The sequence below is a fragment of the Gossypium hirsutum genome, chromosome A11 (assembly GCF_007990345.1).
Source record: "Gossypium hirsutum isolate 1008001.06 chromosome A11, Gossypium_hirsutum_v2.1, whole genome shotgun sequence".
Classification (NCBI taxonomy): Eukaryota; Viridiplantae; Streptophyta; class Magnoliopsida; order Malvales; family Malvaceae; genus Gossypium; species Gossypium hirsutum.
Window position 1 is genome coordinate 88,173,674 of NC_053434.1, and position 12,623 is coordinate 88,186,296.

The 12,623-nt window shown below is 29.4% G+C and overlaps 1 protein-coding gene across 2 annotated transcripts; it reads left to right on the plus strand.

The window, feature by feature from the left end:
* The first annotated feature begins 1,583 nt into the window (after positions 1–1,583).
* Positions 1,584–4,212, plus strand: LOC107889987 (protein DETOXIFICATION 25). Of its 2 annotated transcripts, XM_016814522.2 has the most exons (8): positions 1,584–2,201; positions 2,284–2,825; positions 2,921–3,007; positions 3,100–3,156; positions 3,316–3,554; positions 3,627–3,745; positions 3,862–3,948; positions 4,036–4,212. In XM_016814522.2, exons 1-8 carry the CDS (start codon positions 1,962–1,964, stop codon positions 4,081–4,083), a joined length of 1,419 nt encoding a protein of 472 aa, XP_016670011.1. In that variant the 5' UTR covers positions 1,584–1,961; the 3' UTR covers positions 4,084–4,212. The 2 variants fall into 2 exon arrangements, with proteins under 2 accessions (XP_016670011.1, XP_016670008.1); XM_016814519.2 differs by having other exon boundaries at positions 1,607–2,201; positions 3,316–3,745.
* Positions 4,213–12,623: the final 8,411 nt, after the last annotated feature.

Sequence of the window (12,623 nt, forward strand, 5' to 3'; positions counted from 1 at the left end):
TATAATTCCACTACAATTCCAAAATGGTCTAATTGTCATTTTAACCTTGGTTTAATTACTATTTAAGTCCTTTAAAAATTAAAATCTATAGGGATTAATTTTTTTACCACTTTTATGATTTAATCATTGTACCTTGTTACTAATTTCACAAAATTATCTATCCAAAATTCAATTCCTCTATACAATAACTCCATAAATATTTAATAAAATATTTACGGGCTCGGTTTATAGAAATGGGGTTCCAAAATTGTATTTTCCAATACCACTGACTCTTGAATCGTTACATTTGTTAATTTAAAACTTGATAATAACAAGTTTATTAATTAAAAAAATTAATTAAAAGTTAAAAAAAAAAGCTTGAATCATTCATTAGAAAAAAAAGAAATCAAATAAACTTGAAAGGGAATTCGAACTTAAGACTCAAGGGTATAAAATGCAAGCATCTCCAATGCGATACGTATAGTTTTCATTTTGTCTTACACTATAGTATTTAATCTCATCATCACCGCTATTTTTACACTAATCACAAGTAAATACATCGTCCATCTAAAGGGACCTTAAATAATTAAAAAATATATTTTTTGTGTAAAATACTTTCTAAAAAAAGGCTTTTCGCATAACACTTTTTACCACGTCACTTCCAAAATCATTTTATTTTTTTAAATAACGTAAAAAAACCACTTAAATCAAAGCATACATTTTTCGTTAATTTTGTCGCTTATTAAGTAATCATTTGCCCCTTTTTCATTCTCCTTTGTCCATGCTAGAAAAAGAGTTATAAATGTAAAAAAAAAAATCTAATTCTTATACTAACCATTTATTTAATTTCATACTAAAAGTGCCTTGAAGATTGAAAATATAAAGATAATGGTTTTAATTATAAATAAATTATTCTGGATTTAAATTCTTATAAATAAAAAAATATTTTTTAAATATTTTAAATATTAAACTCTATATCTTAATTTGAATCTATCTAAATGTAAAGTGTTTTTCTAATTTTATTTCTATCATAGAAAATAATTATCAAATATTTTTTTAATTTTTCATGATTAAAAATAAATTTTTATTTCTATTTATCAAATATATATTTTTAATTTTTTAAATAAATAAAAAATAAAAAATATTTTTTAAAAAATAAAATAGAAAATATTTTCAGAAATTAAACAAAATCTTATCTCTATTATCATAAAATGAACATGCAAAATACATTCATTATATCAGAATATGTTTTAATAAAAAATTGAAGGAATTAAATTTAAATAAAAATATTTTGTTAATTAAAAATAATTTGAATCAAACTGATTCATTTTCTTTCAAAAATTCTAACTCAACTTGCAGGTGAAAATGGGTAATTCAATACATCTTTTATTATATAGCCGTCCATGTCATGTAACTTTAAACATTCGTACATATTACAGAAAAGGCATGCAATAATATTATCAGCATTTACTGTCATTTGTCTATACCCATACGTCCCTGCATATTTTGAAAGATTCCAATCTCATAATATGACAAATAAAATATTCACACTAGGTTTCATTAAAAGTTTAATTTTGAATTTAATTTTTAAAATTTATAAAATTGAGAAATTATTATTTTTTAATTTGTTATAGTTTTTTCTTTCTAATTTATGAAAATAAGAAACATAACATCCACTATTGTTTTTGCTAATATTAATTACTGATAACTGGTTTTTATTAAATTTGTACATATAAATTGTTAAATTGTTTATTTTCAAATAAACAAATTAATGATAAGATTTAATAGTGTTACACAATTAGATAAAATTTCTAATTTTTGTAAAATAGAAAATCACAAATTAAAGTAAGATGAAATTCACAATTACACGTTGATACTCTTTATAAATCTAAGACATTGATGAACAGTGATATGTAAATCACTAGTTGATCCTATACTTTTCATAGTTGTTGCATTATTGCAGAAGTGGGAGCAGCAGCAACATGGATGAGAGGCTTATTGGGTCAGAAGAACCAAAGGAAAACAGTAATAATCTGATGAAGAGAGTTTTAGAGGAATCAGGAAAACTATGGAAGGTTGGGTTTCCTTCAATGTTAGCGAGGGTTACAGCTTTTGGCATGTTTGTAGTGACCCAAGCTTTCATTGGACACATTGGTGAACGACAGCTTGCAGCATATGCTCTTATACAAGTCATCACAGTTAGATTTGCAAATGGAATATTGGTATATCATGAGATTAATCATTCAGAAATTGCCTTACTTTAGAGTCCCCTGACTGATTATTTGCTTCATCAATGTTTTGCAGTTGGGGATGTCCAGTGCAACTGAGACACTATGTGGGCAAGCATTTGGAGCAAAACATTACCACATGTTGGGTATTTACTTGCAAAGATCATGGATCATTAATCTTGTTACATCAGCTGTGTTGCTACCAGTATTCATCTTCGCATCACCAATCTTCAAATTACTTGGAGAAGATGAGGAAATAGCCACTGCTGCTGGATATATATCTCTTTGGTTCATCCCCATTCTCTACTTTTTTGTTTTCAACTTCACCATCCAAAAATACTTGCAATGCCAGCTTAAAAATATGATTGTTGGGTGGATTTCTGCTGCCTCTTTCATTCTTCATGTGTTGTTGTCATGGATCCTTGTGTGCAAATTGAATTGGGGGATCCCTGGTGCTATGAGCTCAATGATAATATCAAGTTGGTTGGTGTTCATTGGGGAGTTTATTTATGTATTTGGTGGATGGTGTCCCGAAACATGGAAAGGCTTCACTTTTGCTTGTTTTCTTGATCTATTTCCAGTACTTAAGCTCTCAATATCCTCAGGAGTGATGCTTTGGTAAAATTCCATTTCTCTTTACTTAATTAGATTTAACATCTAAAATTTTTGTCAATATTTATTCGATTTCTTTGCTTTTGTTGTTGGCTTGTCAGCTTAGAGATATGGTACTATGCTATCCTAGTCCTGTTGGGAGGGTATATGAAAAATGCCGCAGTTGCTATCGATGCCCTCTCCATTTGGTAAGACGGTCAATTTCCATGTATATATACGCATACCATATATGTTGTCTTCTTCTGACTCGAATTTAACCAAAGAATATATCACATTGCAGCCTGAATAACATAGCTTGGGAACTCATGGTGTTCCTCGGCTTCCTCACAGCAGCTAGGTTGGTGATTTGCCTATAAGTGTTACGTTATCCGAATTTTTCAACTTTTTTTCTAAACTATTAATGTTCATTACATATTTGAATAATTTTGAGCATACCAACTCATTCACTGCAACACTATATTTAAACCGAGATACATGACGGTTTCCTGTCCTACAGTGTGCGAGTTTCAAATGAACTAGGGAGAAGAAACGCCACAGCAGCAAAATTTTCGATGAAAGTTCTATTATGTACATCGCTGAGTATAGGAGTGTTACTCTGGGCACTGTGCTTAATATTTGGGCATCGAATAGGTTACTTGTTTACAAGTGATGAAGACGTAGCAAACTCCGTGGCAGACCTCTCTTTGTTGCTTTCTTTCTCAGTTTTGCTCAACAGTGTTCAGCCAATCCTCTCAGGCAAGTATATATATATTGCCTTAATATGTATGGGAAGGGAAAAGAATTACCTGGTTAAAATCTGCAATGCAGGGATAGCAATTGGTGCTGGTAGACAAAAAATGGTTGCATATGTTAACATCTGTTCCTATTATGTGGTTGGTGTGCCTATAGGAATTCTTCTTGGATATGTAGCCAAAATGGAAGTCAAGGTTAGACCTTAAGAAACAAATTTTTTTTATAATGAACTTTATATTTTATTTATTTATAGGCCATCAGGAGGATAAAGCTAGAACAAATGAATAAATAAGTTATTTGATTTCGACAGGGAATATGGATTGGGATGATAATTGGGGTTGCAACGCAAACATGTGTTCTAGCCTACATTACCTCAAGGACTGATTGGGAAGAAGAGGTAATTAAAATGATGATAATTTTTCTTTTTTAAAATACAATAATTTTTTTTTGAAAATAATGGAGGAATTCATTTTTCACTTTCCAGGTTAATAAAGCATCTGAGAGGCTAAACAAGTGGCTATTGGAGCCTTGAGAGACATCTTATGGAAAGCTTAGTGGTGAAACAGTGAATGAATGACAACAACTATTTCACTATAAAAGCTTATAGTGGTCTGAAAACGTATGTATATTTTTACACGTAATCAAAGTTTGTTTTTTTTAATTAAGTGAAATTCATGGAAGAAAAGTCTGAAATTTTAGTAAGTATCCTATATTCTGGTGGAAGGTTAGGAACATAACTTTGATTTTGGAGTTAAAATACTCCACTCGTGATAGTGTTAAATATTTTTATTTGTCAAAAAATCTGTGCATGATCTACATAAGATGATTAGAGTAAATAAAAATTATTTTACAGTTGTATAAGAATAAAAAATATTAAGGATTGGTTCTTAGGTTATTATTTCTAAATCGCACGAATCAAAAAGTATGTATGAGTGAGATAGATAATGTACAGAATTACAAAGGGCTGGTTCCAATTACTTGGATTGGTGTAAGATGATTGAGATGTATAAAAATATCACTTATTATTCATACCAAAAGTCTAGATAAGGGAAGATGCATAGCTCTCTTTTTAGGGACTATCTTGATTTTCTTTATCCTAATAATAAAGAATGTGTCTCAGTTTTAGGAGGTGTGTAAAGCTTTTTATTATTTCAAGAAAGAAGCGAAGTCCATCGCTATTATTATATGGATTTCAGGAAAAATTAAGAGGGTTAAACAAGCTATCGCTTTTTTAATTCTAACGCTCAAGAACAGATAATTTGAGGCTAAATCTCAAAACAATAATTTTGAAAGTACCCTTACAATATGTTTTCACGTAATCTCAACCAAAAATCTCTTAATCTTCCTACTTTTATTATGAATTAGAAATGACATAAATATTTATGGAAAGTGATTATTTGATGTCTATTGAAATGATAAATGAGAGCGATGCAAATTCCACTATTCTTATTAGAATAATTAATGAAGCAACAAGACATATCCAAATGATAAAGTTACAATATGTTCTAAGAGAAGGGAATATTGTAGTGAATTGTCTTACTAAAACTTATACTAGTGAGAATGTTGAACTTAAAATTATTGATTTCCCTAATTTTCATGTTAGGAAACTACTATTAGAAGATAAAATAGATACCTTTCATGTAAAAGTTTGTTGACTAAGGCAATTTGATTGCCTTCTTTTCCTTATTAAAAAAAATCACTCAATTAAACCCCTCCATTAATAAAAAAGTTAATTAAGTCTCTCCATTAACTGTTTTTGCCATTAACCAGGTTAAACGTTAAAATAAATTGACAAACCAATGAGATGGTGACACGTGAAAGTTTTTGGTTTATTTTAATATTTTTCTCATAAAAATATTAAAAAAATTATAAAAACCAGAAAAATTTTTAAATTTTTTTTAAATATTAAAAATATTAAAATTTATATAAACTTATAAAAATTATAAAAAAATAAAAGCTTATAAATATAATAATAAATTATAAAAATATAATAAATTGATATCAATTACTAGTCCGGTTTTAAAAACCTTGGTCAGGATATTTCATACTGTCATACGTTAATAGTTGGATAATAAAATTTTACTTTGATAGTATCTTACTATATCAAAAATATTTTATATCATGCAATACTTAGCAAACAATTTTAAACTTTTTCAAATTTTACATTACTATACTTAAAAATTTGGAGATAAACTTTTTAAAAAAAAATTATCAATGGACCCAAAATTATGATTTTATTTGTAGAATATCAAGAACATTTTATTCAACATGAAAATAACTCTAGCAATCTGATAACTATTCTCATTATCCAATGATTTATGTGATGGCATGTGTTCAATAACAATGGTTTAAATGACTTTTTCGTAATTTTTAATATTTTTTTATAATTTATTAGAATTTATTATATTTTTATAAGTTTTTTATAAAAATCTAAATATATTTTATTAATTTTATATATTTTAATACTTTATTAAAAATTATTAGATTTTTATAATATTTATAGGTTTCTATTATTTTTTTTATAATTTTTATACATTTATATCAATTTTGAGATTTTTTTAATATTTATAATTTTTAATATTTATAAGTTTTAAAGAATTTTTGTAAATTTCAATAAAATTTTAAATATGTCAAGCATGTTTTATTAATTTTATAAAAAAATTAGAATTTATTAGATTTTTATAATATTTATAAGTTTTTTTTATTTTTTTTATAATTTTATATAAATTTTAAATTTTTAATAATTTTTATAATTTTATAAATGTTTCTAATTGTTTATTATTTTTAATATTTATCGAAAAATATTATTTTAAATCGAAAACTGGCACGTGTCACCGCATGATTGGTCCATTAAATTATTTTAACGATCAATATAGTCAATGACTGAAACTATTAGCAAACAAACTTGAATATTTTAATTAATGACATGGGCTCAATTGGGTGCAAATTTAATATAAGAGCTGAATTAATTTTTTTGTATTTTCTTAAGGGCTTTTTTTTACATATAAGCCTTTTATTATTAAAGGAGGTAGGGATCACACTAACGAACTAGTTGCTAATAGAATAATTGAGAAAAGACAACTAACAACTAATGTCACAGGGCTAGACCTTTCGTCTCGCAATCCGTGTAGCCTTAAACGATTTCTTCGCTTCAAATGTACCTAAGTCAGTCTAAGTCTTGTAAAGTGAGAATTCTCCCAAAATTTCTCTAAGGCACCAAAAATATAGTGAAAGCAACTCATGTTAGGAAATGTCTCATATTGTAGTAAACATGAAACTATTTTTTATTTATTTGAACGATGAATAAATAAATAAATAAAATTATGTCTTTTGTATTTCTGTCTTTTATATTTTGCATGCATAGCAAAACTATAATAAGAAAATATTAGTTCATTGATTGTCTAATTTCAAACTGAAGATAAGTGGCATTGTAAGAACATTTGCATTGCGAGAGAGACAACTTACTTCAGTAGATAATTTAAATAAGTCTGTAATCTTGTAAAAGAATCGAAGTGAGCATTTGATTTAAATACTGAGAAGGATTATTATGTCATCTACAATTTTAACTGGGGAGATGGCTAGTCTTGGCTATTGAAGTAGTTGATTCCACGGGTAGAGATATAGATGTATTCATTGGTAGAATGATACATTGGACTGGACCAAAGATGGATTAATTCTGAATCTGTTTGTGAATTAATTCACTTGTGACGTTCATAGTGTAATTCACTTAAATCCTGAGTTGGTCACTGATCATGCGTATGCAACTCATGTGCTTTGATATAAGCGGAGGCTTATGCTCTAAATATGATCAAGGCCATAGCTGGTATGTTGGGTACATGACTTGTGTATGGCATGATTTTACTAGAAACAGTGGAATTCATAGCTCAATTAATGACTTAATGATATCCTCTCATTGGCATTGTGTTGATTGATAAATATGGAATGTGGTCACAAGTTGCTTATTCTCAAACGAGTAATTTATCATAGTCATTTGTTGATAGTGATCATATTAATCATTAAGGAGACACAATGGTGACAATGAGATAAAATAGGATTGTATTGAGTGAACGGATTTAACTCAAAGGAATCAAGGATATCATATGAGAGTAACACACACATGACGAGGTCATTGGATAAAATAGTTGGATGAATTGTTTTTGTAAAAAGTATAAAATAAGGAGTTTTCAATCATTATACTTCTTATGGACTGACTCCATGATTAAGTATTTGCAAATTATCAGAACGATGCTTGTGGACATAATTGCAATTACTAGAGCCTAACTGTATATGTCCAACAAAAACTCGATCGGACTGCATTTGAATCAAAAGAAAATTCTACAACTTTATAAATAATTTAAATTATTCGATGTGGAATTAAATTAGGTGGTCATGAGAATTATTCAATTAGAGAATTTGATTAAAGAATTTTCTTGAAAAAATAATTTTGAAAATCTAAGTGATTTTTGGGAAAATTAATTTTGATCAAGTAAAATTAAATTAATCAAGTTAATTAAAATTAATATGGTATTTTTAGAATTTAATTTTTCAAGTAAGACAATTGGCCCAATGGGTAATTGAACTTGAAAATTAGACTTAAGATCTTAAATTGTGTTCGGGAGCCCAAAACCCAAAAACTAGTCGAATCGAGTCAACGGTCCAACCAGTGGCTAGACAGAACCGGTTGGGTCGTCATTGACCCAGACAAAACCAATAGCAACTAAACCGGCTTGGGGTTTCATAAAGGTGTCACACCTGCATCACCGTACACGACGGTGCCAGTGATGGTTGGTCTTTGGTGGTTGAGCAGTGGAAGAGTTACACTCCTACAGGGACTCTACCAAAGAGTTTGATTTCAGATTAACTATTCCAAAAATAACATTATTTTAATAGTTTAATATTAAATTTAATTTAATACTTATCATAATAGTATTTTATTAATTTAATATTAAATTTATTTTAATATTTATCTTATGGATAGATATTCTATTATTTTAATAAGACTTAATATTAAATTTAATATTAAAATAATTAAGTTTAATCATAGTTGAACTCTCTAAAATCTCTCTATATAAAGAGAGCCTTGGGTCGTTATTTTACATACACTTAAATTCAAGAGAAAGTTGTAGAAAGAAAATTTTCTGAAGAGATTATTTTAGAAAATCTCTATAGATATTTTTCTAATTTACAACTTGACCCAAAAGTTTAGAGAAATTGCAAAATTAACTCACTGGTAATTTTTGTGAAAATTTTTCTGATTTGAAGCGAGCCAACACTCTGTCGACATGAGCTTGAGGATAGCGAAGAAGACTACTCGATCGAAGCGCTCATCCTAGACGAATCGAAAAGGTACAATTTTGATTAAGTGTTGATTACTTTAGATATAACAACCAAGATCTTGCTTTGGAAAAAAATTTTAAAACTCTATTTTTTCCCTAAATTTATTTTCCACTGTGTTTTTCAAACCCGTTTTTCTAATAATTGGTATCAAATCCAGGTTGTGTTCTATCTATAAGTATAAACAGATAATTAAAATGAATTTCTCTTCTTTTTGAATGATTTGATTACATAGAAAGTGATCTTCTTTAGATTTTATGCATATCTTGAGTTATATATGGGAATGGATGTGATATTATATATTTATTATATAATTGTTTTTTTATTGACGAGGTTGTGGTTCTTAGGAAATAGACCATGACCTATCATCTCCACGTAGGGCTATTTTTTAAAAAATTTCATAAAATTCTTGTGAGCCGAAAAGGAATATAGGACTTAAATGTAATATTTTCAAAAGGACTTCATGACGAGCAAAAGATGCGATGGCAGTTGAAGACCCGAGGAATGCCTTGTGGAAAAAAATTATGTAATTTTATTTGTTTCATTTATTTTCTAGAAATAGAACCATGAAAACCTTGGTTGGCAAATTTATTTTAATTATCTATCTCCTTATATATCTGTTTTATAATTTTTATAATATTTCTATTATGTAATGTTATAATTATGATATATATATATATATGAGATGATCCATAATTGATCGTTTAAAAAATAAGAAGTGTGGTAATGAGAAAATACATGTGTTGTATTGTTCCATTCACTTCTTTAGGTTATTTGATAACTGTGAGAAGTGTGATAATGAGAAATTGCATGTCTAGGATTGGCTTTCTCTAGGAAAGACTTGATTTTTAAGTGGTCAAATTTGACTTACCTCCCTTTCTTGAGACCCTACCTGGTGCACGGTTCAAATTCACTTCTTTGGTTTTTCCCTTAAAAAAAAATTGTGGAGAATCAAAATTATTTATTTTTATGATTGATTGGTTCTTGTGAATGAATGTGAATATTATAAAATTTTCATAGCATGTCATGCATATATTAGAAGCATGTCATTTAGATTAGGTAAGAATGCCACTAGGACTAATGTATGATCACTCTTGAAATTTGGGATAAAAAATCTTGCATGTTTTTAAAATATTGAGTGGGGGGAAGGTTCTTGAACAAGACCTACTGCCTCCATTGATGGTCTCTAAGTGATAGCTTAATAAAGTTTCGAGCCCATTCCTACCCTAGTCGTACCCCGAGGTAAACTTTGTCATGTGGGTTCACCAAATGAGATTTCCTTTTCAAGACAAATAGTCATGCATGAATTTCAGAGAGAATGTCCCAAGATAACTCACGAATGAGAGCATGTTCATGATGGGTGTTGAGTCAATGGTTACACACTCAAGATCATATTTTATTAAATAGTTTCCCAAGAAACAATATTTAAACTAGAGTGGTTACCAAACGTTAAACGATTGTTAGTTCTATGGAGTTTTGAGAATTAAGATTCACAAACTGATTGGATGTAAGTCATGTTCTTACTAATTAATCATAGGACCCCTAGGTGACATGGTTGATGGGTGTGAGAATGATCATAGCAAAGAAAAAATATTTTTTCAAGGTTTTAGTATAAGACGTATGCATCATACTGCATTCTTGATATGTTGCTGAAAGGAAAAATATTTGCTTAATGCAAAGATAGTAATTAGTGAATTTTTATTTTTTTTCAATTCAAATATGTCTCCTGCTTCTTTTATTAGCATTCTTGTTGTGAATAAATTAAATGGGGATAAATTTCAAGAATGGAAATAGAACTTGCTGATAGTTCTCAACTGTGAGAAACACAAATTCGTTTTTGACGAAACGTGCCCTCTTGAAGCTTAGCCCAAAGCAAGAAATTGCTGGAGAGATTCTGATTCCATTGCTTGATGTTATATGTTAGTGAGCATGAGTAATGTGTTGCAAAAGCAACACAAGAATTTCTGTATTGCTAAAGAGATCATGACAAATTTGGAGGATTTACTCGGAGGCTAAGCGGCATTGGCTCGACAATCTGCTATTTCAAATTTTATGAATTCTCAACAGAAAATCAGCACCCCGGTCAACGAACATATGCTTAAGCTTATGGGATTCTTTTCAGAAGTGGAAGACAATGGAGCTGAACTAGATGTGAACACTCAAATTGACATAGTGTTCAAATCTTTAACCAATGAGTTTGCTGGTTTTAGAGTCACTTACAACTTAGGGAACAAGGCACTTACCTTGACTCAGCTTATGAAAGAATTACAATCCTATGAGTTGATGTTGAATGGTGGTAAGTGTAATGCCCCAATTTTATAAGCATGGTATGTTATCTAGTGTCAAATAATTTAAGTTAGACTAGTGATAAATATTGTGATTTTATGTGGGAGGTTTGGTGTTCGAATCTCGTGTTACGCACATCTGAATTATTTTGTTTTGGCTATTGTTGGAAGTTAAGTTCTATTGGAAGTCTATTAAAAATATGGTAGTTAAATCCTATTTGTTTTGATTGATTTAAATCTTATCAAAATTTCTTTTATTTCTCAACTTGGTAACAACCCACTTCTTCTTTTCTTATTCTCACGTCTGCTTTTGTTATTTTCATATCTTTCTTTGCTATTTTTTAGTTCTTTTTCTTTTCTTTCTTTTTCTTCTTGAATATTTGGGTTCTTTTTCAATTCTTTCTTTATTTGGTTCAGTGCGGGGGGTTTAGTGTTAGATTTGTTGCAATTTTGGTTCATCAAAAGTGTAAGTTCGACTATTTTTTTCTATTGATCTAAGGTGTTTGTTTTTCAATGGGTTTGAGTTTAAGTTTTACTATTTGCATTATTTAATATCATGTTAAGTATTTTCCCTGGTTTTTGGATAGGCGAAGGTTTGGGGAATCAAGTTTCTCTAGTGGAATAGGACTCATCTAGGACGCTATTTTCGAGTGGTAAGAGTTCGATTATGATTTTTGGGACTGGAATTTTGGCAAATGATATGTTAATTTGAAGGGATTTTGATGGTTAAGTGATGTGATGTGTTAGACGAATATAGGTTCATGAGTTCTAGACTCATGGGAGATTGATTAGGATATTAAGTGTGTGTGAAAACAACCCAAAAATCGCTCTGAAACCTGATAAAATCACAAAACAGAGGCTGCTACTAAACTACCCAATTTCGACATGACCATGTGCATTTCTATAGACCATGTGGGTGGCCCGTGTGGACCACACAGGCTAGACTTTTAGGCAGTGTAGGCCATACGACCGTGTGAGTCCTTTTTAGCAAATTTTAAGGCCCAAATAAGGGTCGTTTAGGGGATTCGATATTTTCGTTTAAGTATGTTAAGAGTTAGAAAAAATTGTAAGTTTAGCACGTAAGCTTGTATGTGTATCATTAAAAGCATGATAAACATTGTATGCTGAAATTTAACTATAAGATATGTTACACATAAATAAATTTTGTACGTGAGCATGTCGTCTGTTTATGATTATGTTATGTATAAATTATATGTATGTTTTGTTTTTATGCATGGGGTAGGATATGATGTATTGGAGGAAGTGTATATAACAGTATTTACTACAAATATGGCAGCTAGACCATAAAATTATGTGTAAGGCAACCCAGCTGCAAATATAAGGGTGGCATATCACAACATCATGGTGTGATTGGATGGACGGTAGTGATGGGGGTAGGATATATTATGTATGATATGTTTGGAATGATCTAGCATGAAATGGCATCGTATCC

Bases quoted from the DNA above. Each gene is read 5' to 3' on its own strand.
- LOC107889987 (XM_016814519.2), top strand. From the start codon at position 1,962: ATGGATGAGAGGCTTATTGGGTCAGAAGAACCAAAGGAAAACAGTAAT. The intron at 3,746-3,861 runs GTTAGACCTTAA...TGATTTCGACAG, and splicing joins TAGCCAAAATGGAAGTCAAG to GGAATATGGATTGGGATGAT. The intron at 3,949-4,035 runs GTAATTAAAATG...TTCACTTTCCAG, and splicing joins GGACTGATTGGGAAGAAGAG to GTTAATAAAGCATCTGAGAG.